We start from the raw sequence: 15,915 nt of genomic DNA on the forward strand, positions 1-15,915 counted from the left end.
CAACGGTGTCGTGCATACTGATATATATATATATATATATATATATATATATATATTTTAAACAATATTATCTATATTAAAAAGTGGGAAGTGGGGGAGTGGGTTAAACCTCATGATTAGCTAGTAATAATGTGATATATGAGATTGACATAACTCATCACTTTAGTCAATGAGATTTGAAATCGATAAAAGTGGTCCTTGAGTTGGTCCATCGTCAATCATTTTAATCATTCCATAAAAATCTAAGTTAAATAAGGATCAACATGACAAAAATACTCTCAATTTAATAAACAATGGGTCAAAATCATTTGACAGAAATTAGGATATTTTTGCCATTTTACTTATTTAATGATGATTTTCTACAGCAGAACCAAAATGATTAATGGTGGACAAATTCAGTGACCAATTATATTAATTTTAAATTTTAGGGATCAAAATAAAGAGTTATATCAATTTCAAAAGATAATTTTAGCTAAAATACCTTTTAATATTAACTTATTAGTGTGATTAATGTGTGACCTAACCTAAATGTGTCACATCTTGATGTAGAATATTTAGTTGTATTAAAAGAATTTAGAAAATAAGAAAACAAATACAATGCTTTGAACTTTTCTATACAGATAGACTTGGTTTAAAATTAGTATTCAATAGATTATTCATTCTGTGCAAACTTCCTCTATATAAATGGTGAATATAGTAAAGTTCAAGCTTGACTTATTGATGAATTGAGTTCGGCTTGACTTGTTCTTCTCATAAGTCGAAGGAAATTTAATGAGTCAAATATGAGTCAAGCTAAATACGAACTTAAAATGTATCAAATTGTTGTGACCTATTTTATCTGATAAGAGGAAGGAGGCCGGCGGCAAAGAGAGAAGAGAGAGAGAGATATGTTTGTAGAATTGTGTAGAGGAAATGTGTGTGTTATTCCTCCTACATAGTGCCATTATTTATGGTAATAAGAGGAAGAAGAAATCCTTCATCCTCAAAGAATATAAGTTCATATAGGAAATAATAACTAGAATCAAATTTAATTTAGGATATACATCTATGATTTACACAATCACATTTAAACTAGAAAGTTTATAACACTCCCTCTTGAGTGTGTAAATACTCAAGGTAGATTCGGCATCATGTAGAAGTTGAGGAAGTCGACTCATTGGCATTGATTCTGGGAACACGCTATTCTCATTGAGGTAGGAACTTGCATAAGGAAGTAAGTCTCACTAAAAAACCTTATGGCTATGGCAAAAACCCGAGTAAGGACAAAATCCATAGTCTAAGGAAAAATGCGTGAGTAATGCAATGTCAAATGAAACGTCTACGGAATGTCATCAAGGATATGATCAACAAAGGTGGGTGCCTCATTAAATCCTAGTTAGGTAGCAAAAACTCAATGTCAAAAATGCTCCTAATCGTAGGGAAAAACAAGTACATTAAGATCAAGCAAGTATTCTTTAGGATACTCCTCATGAGTTTGACACAATTCCAAAAAGAACTAGCAATGTTACAACTCAAAAAGTTTACGCATACCAATTCCATGAACAAGCTTTTGAAACGTCGTCTTCGGTAGTAATTTGGTGAAAAGGTCGGTCAGATTGTCTTGTGAACGGATTTGCGTGACTTCAATCTTCTGATGCTCTTGTTGTTGATGTGAGAAGAAGAACTTCAGCGCAATGTGCTTGGTGTTATCTCCTTTGATGTAACCCTTTTTTAGTTGTTCGATGCATAATGCGTTGTCTTCATAGATCGTTGTCGGGACACCCACGACGGGGTAAAGATCGCAAAAGCTTTGAATATGCCCCACAACTGCTCTCAACCAAAAGCATTCCCAAGTTTCTTTATGTAAGGCGAGAATTTTAGCATGGTTAGACGAAGTGGCAACTAAGGTCTGTTTAGTTGACCTCTAAGACATTGCGGTGCATCCAACTATAAAGACATAACCCGTTTGAAAGCGCGCCTTGTGCAGATCAGATAAGTATCATGCGTCGGCATAACCAACAAGGCGATAATCGACTCGAGATAAATAGATGCGGCATCACTCGAGGATCCGTAAGGGTAGAACAAACCCAAATCCGTAGTACCCTTAAGATAACGAAAAATATCTTTAACACCAGTCCAGTGTTTGTGTGTTGGTACATTACTGTATCTTGCCAAAAGATTAACAGTGAAGGAGATGTTGGGTTTAGTACATTGAGCTAAGTACAATAAAGCGTTTATCGCACTTAGATAAGGAACTTTAGGCTCCAAAATCTCTTCATCATCTTCATTCGGATGGAAGGGATCTCGTTTTGCATCTAGCAATTGAACGACCATATAAGTACTCGAAGGCTTCGCTTTATCCTCGTTAAAGCAGAGCAACACCTTTTGGGTGTAGTTCGTTTGATGTACTAAGATTCCATCTTAAAAATGCTCTATCTCAAGACCAAGATAGTATCGAGTCTTTCCTAGATCTTTCATCTCAAATTCCGACTTTAGGTGCGCGATAGTTCTCGTGAGCTCTTCAAGTGTTCCGATAAGGTTCATGTCATCGACATATACTGCAACTATCACAAAACCGGAATGTGACTTTTTAATGAACACACAAGGGCATAGTTCGTTGTTCACATATCCCCGACTAGTCAAATACTCACTTAGACGGTTATACAACATTCTTCCAGATTGCTTCAAACCGTAGAGTGAACGCCTTAGCCAAATTGAGAGTGTGTTCCGAAGTTTGAAAATATTTGATCCAGTCAATGTAAATCATTTGAGAACTTTCATATCAATTTCCATATCAAGATCCCCGTAGAGATTTGTAGTTGCTACGCCCATTAGTTGCATACTCAGTTTTTCGAAAACTACCAAACTGATAAGGTAGCGAAAAGTAATCACATCCATAACGGGTGAATAAGTTTCATCATAGTCAATCCCGGGGCGTTGTGAAAAGCTTTGCGCAACAAGACAAGCTTTGTAATGCATAATTTCGTTCTTCTCATTACGCTTCTGAATAAAAACCCACTTGTAGCCAACGGGCTTTACATGTGGAGGAGTATAAGCTACAGGTTCAAACACCTTACGTTTCGCAAAAAAATTGAGTTCGACTTGGATTGCTTGTTTCCAGTTTAATTAGTCGGTTCTACGTTGACATTCATCAACTGAATGGGATTCAATGTCATCGCTTAACATGATCTCAATAGCTACTGCATATGCAAATGCATCATCGACGATCATCTCATTTCTACACCACACATCATCTAAGCTAGCATAATAGATCAAAATCTCACGATTCTCGAGATGTGGATTCATCTCTTCAAGGATGCTTCCATAATCTAAAAGTTCCTCATGAGTTGGATAGAATGAGTAAACGACAGTCGGATTCACAGTAGTCTCTTTAGGTGCCTATGATGTAGGTTTCCTTTTCCGGGGGTATGAATCCTTTGAACTAAGAGGTTTGTCATGCTTGTGTGTAAGGGCAGATGATTGGCTAGCCGCTAATGTACGTGGATTGGCCAAAGTGGCGTCACGGGCCTTCAAGAAGGAAGTCTGTCATACATTTGTACATCCATTTTTGCAGGCACATTCGCAGTTGGAATATGTGATCTTGTCACTCGCGCTAGATCGGTGAAAGCATCTGACATGCTCTCAGCTATGCTCTGGAGATCTAATTTACGCTGCACTTCAGTTTCAGACTGAGTAGTACGGGGATATAAATGAGATAAAGTGGAAGTCGTCCACGATAATTCACGTCGTTCATCAGGAACATTGACGTTCTTATTTTCCTTTAACGACGGGAAAACTGTCTCATAGAAGTGACAATTCACGAAATGAGCGGTAAACAGATCGCCTGTCAAAGGTTCTAAGTAACGAATAATCGAAGGAGAATCATATCTGACATAGATTCCCATCATTCACTGAGGCTTTATTTTTTTACGTGAGGTCGGCGAAATCAGCACATAGACCGCATAACCAAAAACATGCAGATGCAATATGTCGGGTTCATATCCGGTAATTAACTTAAAGACACTATATGGTTGGGTCGCAACAGGCCTCAAGCGGACCAACATGGCTATGTGCAATATTGCATAGGCCCAAGCAGCGATCGGGAACTTGGTACGTATGACCAACGATCGAGCAATCATTTGTAAGCACTTAATGAATGCCTCTTCCAGACCATTCTGGGTGTGAACATGGGGTACTGGATATTCAACTTCAACCTCAACCGACATGCAATAATTATCAAAAGTTTTAAATGTGAATTCTCCAGCATTATCTGATCGAATAATCATGATGGTGAGCCCTGAGCTTGATAACCTGAGCCAACAGTTTGGAGAATGCAGCATTCCTTATGGACAACAAGCACATGTGTGATCAACGTGTGGAAGCATCAACCAAAACCATAAAATATCTAAATGGTCCGTATGGAGGGTAAATTGATCCACAAATGTCCCCCTGAATTCTTTGTAGAAAAATAAAATGATTCGAACGAATCTTATCATAAGAAGGCTTAGTAATAAGTTTTCCCATTAAACATGTTTGACATGCGATTCCTTGAATCGAACCTAAACTTAGGGTTAGTGGATGCCCGTGTGATGATTTAAGGATACGGCGCATCGCTATTCATCTAGGTGTCCCAAATGATCATGCCAAAGTGTAATTTCGTGCGCGGTCCCAGAGTTAGGGTCGGCCACATAGTGGCTCTCTATGGGGCGTATGATCGTAGTTTACAAACTGTAACATCCCACATCACCCAAGGGAGTACATCCTCTAAGCCTTTTATGTATATTCTCATCTCTACCTAGCACGAGATCTTTTAAAAGCTCAATGGCTTCGGGTTCCATCGGAACTTCGAAGTTAAGCGAGTTCACGCAAGAGCAATCCTAAGATAGGTGACCCATTAGGAAGTTCTCGTGTAAGTTCCCAGAAACAAAACCGTGAAGGCATGGTTAGGGCCTAAAGCGGACAATATCGTACTACGGTGGAGTCGAGCTCGGATGTGGTAGGGGCCCAGGCCAGGATGTGACACAAATAGGGCTGGTTCGGTATGGGATACCGAATCGAAAACCATGTCCCGATTCCCAAACCGAAATTTTTGGGAATCCTAATTTCAAGACCGATCCCAAACCAAAATTTCGGGAATCCCAAATTTCGGGAATCCCGAAATAGTTTCGGGATTTCGGGACAAATCGGGAATCCCGAAATAATTTCAAATAATATATGCAGAACAATGGCCTTGAAGTACCTGAGGAAATACCTGACAGAAAACAGTAGAAGTTGGGATGATTCGTTCATGCTAGTAGATTGTAGCAAAATAATTGTTGAAAAGCCAACTTATCCAATGAATTTCCTCATCAAAATGGTACTTAAATCACTTGTCTACTCTAACATATTAGGGCCATGGATCGACATTGTAATCAAAGAAGCAGCAGAAAAGAAAAAAACAGATGGAATTAAGATCCAAAGTAAACGTCTTCGATCACTTGCATATCTAAACAAAATTTTAGAGATCCAGAACCATATCCAACTACAAACATAAACAGATAAACTTAAAAACACAGCTTTGGTCCCAAAATTATAAAGATGAAGTCTTGATACAGGCAAAGCTCCGAACAAAAATCCCTTAGTCGAACAGGCTGAAACCCATATTGTCATATGATTCTTCCTTTTCTTCCACCTTCTCCTCCTTCTTTTGCTCAGTAGCGGCAGGAGCAGCAGCCCCACCACCACCGCCGACTGCGGGTGCAGAATAAGCAACTGCACCACCACCAAATGGAACAGATGCCAACTTTTCCCTTCTAGATGCAACCAGACCTTCCATAGCTTTCCTTGCTTTCTTTAACCGATTCAAGAATTGCCTATTTTGGGACTCTTACCCAGTGAAAATAAGAAACCCTTACCTAGATTTTGGGACTTGATTCGTGTCAGATTCGCATCTTCCTACGTCTGTGTGTGTGGCCGGATGAGCGCCGTTGAAGTGGACGGAGGAGCCACGTTCGAACTGGACGGGCTCGACGGAGGAGCGCTGGAGCGGCGTTCGAACTTGTTTTTCTAGAGAGTGAGAGTGAGCGATTGAGAGAGACAGAGTTTGAGGAATTGAGAAGAACACAAAAGAAAAGACCCAACTTAAACTTAAAATGGACATCAGGATAAGAAGATTTCGGGATTTCGGGATTTTCGGGATTACCGAATAAAATGAAATCTGAAAACCAATCTCATACCGAATTTTTCGGTATTTTTCGGTACGGGAATACCAAAGTTTGGGATAATTTCGGTTTGGGATTTTTCGGTTTGGGTTTGGGATTTTTTCGGTTTGGTTTGGGATTTTCGGGAATTTTTTCCAGCCCTAGACACAAACCATTCGGGATACGCTTCATCTTCTCTAGAATACGCTTTTGGTCATATTCGTAGGAAGTTATGCACAGAAAATCAACTCCGTTTTCTACATAGGTTTCAACATGGTAATTATTATCTCTAATGTCCTTAAAACTCAACAACGTTCTTCCAGAACGTGAAGAATAAAGTGCCTCATCAATTGTCAAAATTGTACCATTGGACAACATTATACATGCCTTACGGTATCCATTGATCAGGTTGGATGGGCCTGAGAGGGTTATCAGAGATGCATTCTTAAGTTTGAAGTTAGTGAAATAGATGTGTTCACGCAAAACGATGTGCGTGGTTGCACTATCTGCCAAACAACTAACTTTCCCACTAATCATACCTAGAATAAAATTTAATTTGAATCGGTCACATGCATAAAAGTTCTAAAAACAAAATTCCATTCAAAATAATTTTATGTATTCAAGGATGGTAATTAATTAAACTTAATATCTAAAAAATAAATCACCAACAAATAATCCAAACATAAAGGAAAATTATCCAAAATTAACCAAAAAACTAGGGGGTTCGGCCACTAGGTGGAATTCGACCCCATTGTCTAAATTTCAACTAGAAAAATAGTTTATGTCTAAGATTCTAATCTTCCATAGGTGTGGCATCCTTCTAATAGTCAGAAACCTCCATCTTGGTATTCTCCGGTTCGCTCACTTGCACAAAGTTTGATTCAAACTTCTTACGACGAGAATGATATTCAGCTACAACCTTCTGGGGAGCTCAGCAAACACGGGACCAATGGTCCTTTGAACCACAGCTATATCATATATCCGCACCCATGGTTTCAAGTGCTTTACCCTTATTCTTGAAGTTGGGGACCTTGGGAGTAAGGTTATGGCGCTTCTGGGCTTTGTTTCCTCGTTTAGATGGGTCGTGGCTCTGTTGACCTTGGTGGGTTTGGCTTCTAGCCACCCCTACCATGCCTCTTTTGGCGTGTTTTGGGCGTTGGTTCGTGCTATAGTGTGCTTCAGGCACAGTGGTTGCCCTAGTAGGTCGAGCTTGATGATTTTTTATCAACAGATTTTATTTTTCAGCGAGAAATAAAACAGAGATCAAATCCAAAAATTTAGTGAACTTCTAAGCTCTATATTGTTACTGCAGGACAATATTAGTAGCAGAGAAGGTCAAATAGGTTTTCTTCAGGAGATCATCTTCGGTCAAAGTTTCATTACAAAACTTGAGAAGTGGTCAGATTCGACAAACTTCATAATTATATTCATTCACAGACTTAAAGTCTTGGAAGTGCAAATGTTGCCAATCATGTTTTGCTTCAGGCGAGAAGATATCATTTTGGTAATAAAAACGATCAACCAAAGCGACCCATAGTGCTCATGGATCCTCCTCAGCAAGGTACTCGCTTTGCAATGCGTCATGAATATGTCTTCAGATGAATATCATGGCAGTGGCTTTCTCAGCTTCGCCAATCACAGAAATATGAAGCATCACATCTTGGACTCACTTGAGGTAGTTCCTTCCAGAGACCTCTAAAGTGATGAAGTCGAGTTTGTTCAAATTCCAGATGTTCTTATCACAGAATAAAGGACAAAATGTGATTAGTGTAATGGAGAAAAAATCAATCCATTCACATAGGAGTAGAACATTCATGTTCTAATAGACATGTATTGGTTAAAATTCACATGAAAAACTTCGGGTTTTCATGGATGATGTTTTTAAGGAAAACTTCAGGTTTTCAAACAAGGCATGTTTTTAGAAACTTCAGGTATCTAAATAATTATGAACTTCAAGTTCATATGTTCCTGCAGACAAACGCAAATATATATATACAGAAATATGAAACAAGAAAATATGCAAATAGAACTTCAAGTCTATAATTATAATTGAATTAATTATTTGGGCTTCGGGCCAAATTTAAAGTGTGGGTGAAAAAATATAAAACCCATTGGGTTGGGTTATCACCAATGGCCAAAGGGCTGGTGATGTGGGTCAAGGCTTATAGGCACAAGCATGCCCAATAACAATGGTGATGTGCGAATGGACCAAAAAAAGGAATTCGAGGCCCGTTTGGGCTCGGGTTGGATCTTCAGGCCACCCCAACGGCGCTGGGTGTGGGGATCTACAGGGGATGGTTAACATCGTCACTTCAGGCAATGTTCCATGGTCGGTGAAAACCTTTGGTTCATTAGAAAACCAAAATTGGACGATGGAGGTTGAATCTCAACGTCGGAGGGTGAAAACCGAAGGGATTCGAGTGAATCCGATTAAAAAAAACTCACGAAATTCTTCTGGAATTTCGAAGATCGTTGGTGAAAATGATGAGTTTTGTCCAAATCACACAACTGCCAGTTGTGTTTCGTCGAAAAAATTGACAATATGGGGACCTAGGCTTCGGGCCCAGGGTTCCAGGTTGGGACAATGGTGTCTCAAACTCACCGTTTCAATTCTGGGCTTGTTGCCTTGAGGGCCGTGGCTGGGTTGGGCTCGCCAAGCCGATGCAGGTTGTTGGCCTGGTGCTGGTGACTTGCACGGTTCAAGTCATAGGTTCGAAGAACCCTAATAGTTTTCGATTGTTGATTTATTTATTTATTTTAATTAAGTCAAGGCATATATAATTTAATGAATGAACAAATATTTGATGCAATTCATGGCAATATCAAATTCACATAATTCAATGATTATGGATATAATGCATACACAATTTATGTAAAATCTAAATTTCGAAAAACGTAAAGTTGGGTCATGTATTATGGTGAATGTTCATGCTATCAAGGTTGTAAAAATATCGATATAAAAACAGTTGTTTTGGAAAAACCTGATTGCGTGATGATATGGATGAACTAGTTTGATGCAGAAAAAGCTTCCACGTCAAATTCCTAAGCACAGCTGTAGGAGCATGTTGATAACGTGTTGTGACCTATTTTATCTGACAAGAGGAAGGGGGCTAGTGGTAAAGAGAGAAGAGAGAGATATGTTTGTAGAATTGTGTAGAGGAAATGTGTGTGTTATTCCCCTTATTTATAGTAATAAGAGGGAGAAGAAATTCTTCATCCCAAATAATACAAGTTCATATAGGAAAAAATAACTAGAATCAAATCTAATATAAGATTTACACAATCACACTTAAACTAAAAAGTTTATAACACAAACCAATTTACAACCCTATTAGTAAGTTTTGGAACCCATTGGATCAGAAGTTTCTCAAAATCAAGATTTGCTTAAGGACCTACCCGTTTACGTATATATCTAAAGCATTTTCTGACTGGAAAAATTATCTGGGTGATCATTGGTTAGAACTTTGAGGAGTCCTAGTTGTTTGGAGTTAAGTAGGCTAAATAAAGACATACAACCTCGACAACAAATTCTGCCGAAATGCGATTCTAAAATATATGCTAATGTGGGATCTATTCATTTTTTATTCTCTCAAAGACAAAGTTGATGAAATCTTACGTTCAAATTTCTTATCTCATTTGCTCTAAATTACTCATAGATATGAACTTTAGCTTATGAATTAATTGAATTACATAACGTTAACTAACGTTTTCATAAGATAAATTTTTTGGTTAAGTATTCGGTAAAATTTAAACAAAATTGTAACCGAAAAAAAACATATTTGGTCAAAAGTTGTCCAATTTCAAACATGGTAACCAATTTATGTTATTGGTTGTTAGTCGTCAGCCATAATAAAAAATATATTGCTATTCATCAATTTTTTTTTACTTTCCACACATTTGTTCATTTTTTACAATTGATCTTATTCAATTCGTTCGATTCGACGATCGAAAATTAAAAAAAATATGTGAAAAATTAAAATAGTTGTGCTAATAGCACTATCCAATAAAAATGGTAAGAGTTTTGATAGTTCGTGTGGATCTCACATTTAGTCTATAATAATATTTTTTTTCAAACCTAAACATCGACATTAAGTCAAAAAATCATTTTTCTTCATCAAGGGACCACTTCAGTAATTGCGTTGACGTGTCTCCCCTTTATTAGGCATGGCTACCAAATCATTTATTTGCATGTCAAACACTTGGATAACACATACCCGTTCACGAGAAAAATCATAGGATGCCACTACAGTGACAATATTTAAACCCAATCATGCATAGTCACGTGGAAAATCTATAACACATAGCAGTAGTTAATTGGCTCCGGATACGTCATTGTGATATTCACACGAGTAAATTTTTACTGTACTTGCAAGTGGCCCTTTACTAAAGTAATGAAAATGTGTTGTGCTCTTGCATGATGACGTGAGTTCGAACCTCGTCAGTGACTAATCTAACATTTAACTTACTAACGTTATCGTTTGACTCAAAAAACAAAATTTAGTGTACTCAGAACACTATCACGTGATATTACTATTTCCACTTAAATTATAAAATGTGTATATATTTGTTTGTTTATTATAATATATCTTAAAATTGATACATATTAATTATTTTGTCAACTCATATCATATTATAACATCTAAAATAATGATGTTACATAGTTATGTTTTTGGTACACTAAAAAATTTCTCTATTCAATTCAAGCATCAAAAGGGCTAGAACGAGCATTACAATCAAAAGGTACAAAAATCCCCAACTAGATTTTTCTTTTCCACGTTTTTACGTGCCATGCGTCACTAGTTCCATGCACGCCCGCAGACTAAAGCCCTTTTACATGCAATGTGCCTCAAATAATCACAAACTCTCTATAAAACTCGACATCTCTCTTTGCAAATTCAGAACACAGAGAGAGAGAGAGAGAGAGATGGGAAGTGGTGGCGGTGAGGCGGTGGTTGTGTGCAGTGACAAGAGGATGGGAACAGGGATAACTATATGGAACATAGACACAGGGGATCGACTCCTTCACATACCAACCTGCGCTTCTCCCGCTCGTGGTCTTGTGTGCTTGAGAAACCAGTTCCTTGTAGCTGCTCAGATTCACAAACCTGGCTCCGTTGGCGGCGGCGCCATCTCTATGTGGAAGTTGAACAAGGTAATTTTCAAAACTTTTGGACTCAATTTCAACCATAGGAATTTGTTTAATTTCAATTGTCTTGTACTAGAATAGAAAATGTGAAATGATTTCCGTACACTATTTTTCTTCCCCACACACCCTGGCGGCCATTGAATTTGGATTGAGTAAATCAAAGGAGAATCGAGGGACATGAATAAATAAAGGTGTGCAGAAGGAGAAAATAAGTGTGTGAAAAGTATTTTTCCTCGGAAATTTGATTGTCTTCTCCTGTAAATTGGTATGTAAATTTGATTTTCATGTATGCTTACATGGATTTGAGGTTTAAATTGGGAAAACGCATATTTTTTTGTATCTCAAATGGGTTATTTGATTTTCTTGTATATTGTTTTGTTTGAATTATTATTAGCACTCTAAAAGAGTAGTCTGGCACTCTAAAAGAATCTTTCTAACATCCAACTCCAAAATGGTCATATTGCCCTCCTTCCCCATAAAACATAAGGGGGGAATTGATATTGATGATGGATCCGTGCAGGATGACATGTTTGAAGTGTTAATATGGCTCAGTAGTTTAACCATGGGGTTTCAGAATCGCAATTGTCTCTGTTCATTATGTGTAAATGTAGGCCTAATGACGATTAGACACTCGAAAATATGCCTGAAAGAGAACAAATTGATTAGAATGGATTATATGGTCTAGTTAAGGTTTGCTATTGCTGACCTCAAAAGCCCAAAATCACATTGGACACAAATTCATATTTGTATTTAATCTTATGTTCTGTGTAGTTTGACAAACTATTTAACTGGAGGTGCCGATCAAAAGAATATCCAAGGTTTTGTGCGAACATCGGTAGCTTAATACGTGGTCGAACCGCAAGAATGATCGATGATTACATATTCTTTGTGTAAACGATATGGTTATTGGTGCAATAGCACTTTCTTATGCATATCATATTTGGTTTGTTGTACGCAACATTTTCGCAGCCTCAGAAGCCTATTCAGAGCTACCCGCTGGAGGCAATTGGGCCACTTTCTTGCACAAAGGATGGTCTATATCTTGCAGGTGGCGCTCTTTCTGGAAACACTTACCTTTGGGAGGTTTGTAATAACTGCCACCAATTCCTCTGGTTTTTTTTTCTTTTTTTTTTTTCCAAAATGTGTGACATGGTAAAGAGGAAAGTCGATAATGTTGGGTCCTGAATCCTGATTACAATGAAGTGATGTGTAGGTTACTAACGGAAAATTGCTCAAAACTTGGCATGGTCATGACAAATCTTTGAGCTGTATGTTGTTTTCCGATGATGGTTCTCTTCTTGTTTCTGGTTCCGATGATGGGATGATATGTGTGTGGAACTTGATTAGGTAAATGACTAAACTTTGGATTTGCCCTCATCTCTTTTTAGATGCTAGAAAAATTTTCGGATAACAAGAATTTAAACGGGTGCTATTTCTTAATCATTTTGATGGCAGTTTGCTGGACGTGGAAAATGTTGAAAGCCTTCCGTCACCATTACATTATTCAATGGAGCATAAATCTTCTATAACCGGCCTGTTAACTACGTCAGGCATCTCAAGTCCGGTGTTAATATCAAGCTCACTTGATGGCTCATACAAGGTCACGAAACTCGTTTTAGTTCATGCTCCCGAAAATTGTATCCTTTGATTGATTATCTTCTTACTGAAAACAAATTGTTCTTTTGATTAATATATCTGCTGTTAGGTTTGGGATCTAGTCTTGGGAAACCTCATGCATACTCAAGTTTATCCACTAGGGATAACTGCAGTTGCTCTTCACCCAACGAAGCAGTTAATTTTCTCCGGAAGTATAGACGGAAGCATTTTTGTGAACAAACTTGAAATCGGACTGGTAGAGGATTATTTGGTTGGTGCTGAAGATCACTCACCTGTGCTGAAAGAACACAAGTAATGCAATGGTCTTTCAAGTTTATTTCTTTAGATCATTGGAGATAAACGTCTCCTTTTCTCAACGAAATCTTTTCTGTTATATTTCAATTTTGTTTCAGCGTTGTATCAATGTAGTTGTAAGTTGCAACCTAGATTCTCTCTTTTTTTCTCGTTTCGAATCTGAGAAAAAAATTAAATACCACTAGGTTCTATCAAAAGAAGAGTTATTCAGTTGTGTTGTTCCATATTATAGTCTGCTTACATACCTATAATCCCTGCAGTGGATCTGTTACCGCATTAACCTTCAGCAAATCGGGTCTGATATCCGCATCTGAGGACTGCACCATCTGCATTTGGGATATCACCAGTTTTGAAATCATCCGAAGATTCAACCATCAGAAAGGTAACCATCGCCGATGGTCTTCTTTTCTTTTGATTTTTTGTTTTTAGTTCTTTTTCTTGTGAGGGTTGAGTCCGCTAACTTTTATTTTTCGTGGTATATTAGATTACCGTTGAGAGGCATGCATAAATGTCATAGTCCGCGAGTCTGCACTGGCGTTTCATAGTCCTGTCATATGCATTCACATTGTTTTAAAATACAAATTATACAATGTAGAGTTTTATATGGTCATGATTGTTGCTCTCTTCTATTTTACAGGGCCTGTGACTAATCTGTCAGTGATTCCACAGTCCTCGTTGCTTCCAGTGTCAAACCATCGTAAACTTTCTAATGCACTTGGTGTTTCCATCCTCGACAAGTATCCGCAACCTGCAAACTCATCGGAGGAGAAAATCACTCTTTTTCCATCATGCCAACCCTCCATGAATTTCCAAACCTCGGATTCATGCCAACAAATATATGACATGAAGGTCTCTCTCTCTCTCATTTGCACGTAGGACGAGTTAGCTAGTAATGTTGTGTGCTAAATGCCTAAGCTCCGATCAAGATGCAATTTGATTTTTGTTGTGAAATTTGGGCAGAAAGAGGGCACTGTTGCAGCAATGGAGATGAAATTGGAAACATGTCTAGAGGACCGAATGAGGGCTACAAAAATGGCAAAGCATGTGATGGAGATGAACAGGCATTTGCAATCACGTTTGCTAGACTTGATGGAGAGCAGATTATCGCAGCCCAAGTCTAGCGAAATCGATTCACCTTCGATGAAAAAGAGCAAGACTGTCATGCTTGAAAACCCCCCATTGCAGCAGGAGGAGGAGCAGCGATAAATCTGCAACTCATCTTTGTTCCCATGTGTTTATTTATTTTGTCAACCAGTACAAGGTTAACGTTATTAAGATTACCAGCTTAGCAGAACTGTTTCTTCCTTGTTGTATTCGTTTTTTACTATTAGTTAAGGCTGTGCTATAGTCAACTAGCAATTCCATCGTTTGAGATTCAATTATCATGTATGGCGAGTTCGATACCTAATTTGTGGTCGAAGGCACCCTTAAACAACTCGTACTTCTTCCGCCTAACTGAGTTAAACAAATCAGGTTTTTCCCTTGCTTCGGTTCCATTCCAGCCACTTCGAAATCTTCAGTCAGCTCTTGCCTTCTCAATTACTTTTATGATTTTATCATATGAATATTTCTGATTTTTAGAATTTTAACCACTTAAAGGGGACTCGAACATTGCTTAAAAGGCCTCTAGACGATAGTGAATTGCTTGAAGGGAGCTTCAAGAGTGAGAAAAGACTCTGCATTGCTCGAGCGAGGTTTCGGGTAGGCTTGCCAAATGGATTGTGTATGTCGTGTATGTTTTGTTTTCGTATCAAATGTGTTATTTTAACGGATCCTGTCGTGTTAAATCCGTTATTTAACAGGCTCTTAACGGGTAACGGCCTGACCCGTTACAGGGTGACTCAAAACCTGATATTTTCTTGTTATTTTATGTCGGGTTAACTGGTCGTGCAATAATTTTCCAAGCCAATGGGTAGATATGGAAACATGTTATATTTGCCGTATTCGTGTCAAACACATTATTTTAACATATTGTGTTGTGTCAAACTCATTTAATGTGTTGACCTGATAACGATCCAACACATTAGCAAGTTGATCTGAAACCTATTATTTTTGTGTCATGTTATAGAGTTATGCAAAAATTTGTCAAGCTTAGTTTTAAGTGGCTATATTTCTAAATAGAGATAGTTTTTACACACATATTTATTTTTATCTCTCAATTCTTCTTTGATTTATTGAAGTTAATGGTCAAAACTAAATATACAGGAATAGAAGCCACTTAGTATTACGATTTAGTAGTATTCCTATTCACTTGTAAGTAAGAGGTTCGATTCTTGCCAAAGACAAATTTAAAACATATTATTATGGCTAACTTATTGTTCGGCTTTTCCGACTCTCGTGCCCCTTTAGTGTAGATAATAATATCGTTTCAGGTTATTCTCGCTGAATTATAATTACTCCATTATATGGCTTGAACTAAAAGCCTAACCGCAATTTTTCTTAATATCCAAATATATTTTTACTAGCACATTATTGCTAGTTTATTGTGAAGCTAACTATATCCCTTTTCCCTTAGACCAACTTCAACCCTTGGAGTAAGTCCTAAACCCTTGTATTCCCCCATTTCATTCCAAACCTTGTTCTAAAATTGGGTTAAGTGTTAGAACCTAAAAAAAACCCAAATACCAGCCAAGATTTGGCTCAAAATTAGTAGTGGAGCCCACATGTGAGAGTGGAAAACTTGATGTGAAGCCAAAACGC

The 15,915-nt window shown here is 37.8% G+C and overlaps 1 protein-coding gene across 1 annotated transcript; it reads left to right on the forward strand.

Moving 5' to 3' along the window:
- The first annotated feature begins 10,963 nt into the window (after positions 1–10,963).
- Positions 10,964–14,698, forward strand: LOC103437546 (protein ROOT INITIATION DEFECTIVE 3-like). The gene is made up of 8 exons (XM_008376027.4): positions 10,964–11,310; positions 12,274–12,387; positions 12,518–12,651; positions 12,760–12,904; positions 13,010–13,212; positions 13,476–13,597; positions 13,853–14,064; positions 14,176–14,698. The coding sequence occupies exons 1-8, from the start codon at positions 10,993–10,995 to the stop codon at positions 14,419–14,421; spliced, it is 1,494 nt and encodes a 497-aa protein (XP_008374249.2). The 5' UTR covers positions 10,964–10,992; the 3' UTR covers positions 14,422–14,698.
- Positions 14,699–15,915: the final 1,217 nt, after the last annotated feature.

This window comes from Malus domestica, chromosome 06 (assembly GCF_042453785.1).
Source record: "Malus domestica chromosome 06, GDT2T_hap1".
In the NCBI taxonomy this organism is placed as follows: domain Eukaryota; kingdom Viridiplantae; phylum Streptophyta; class Magnoliopsida; order Rosales; family Rosaceae; genus Malus; species Malus domestica.

What these genes read in the sequence shown, in the direction of transcription:
- LOC103437546 (XM_008376027.4), top strand. Translation starts at nt 10,993, where the DNA reads ATGCAATGTGCCTCAAATAATCACAAACTCTCTATAAAACTCGACATC. An exon ending in TGTGTGTGGAACTTGATTAG is followed by an intron (nt 12,652 to 12,759) that starts GTAAATGACTAA and finishes TTTTGATGGCAG; the next exon opens with TTTGCTGGACGTGGAAAATG. An exon ending in AACAAATATATGACATGAAG is followed by an intron (nt 14,065 to 14,175) that starts GTCTCTCTCTCT and finishes AAATTTGGGCAG; the next exon opens with AAAGAGGGCACTGTTGCAGC.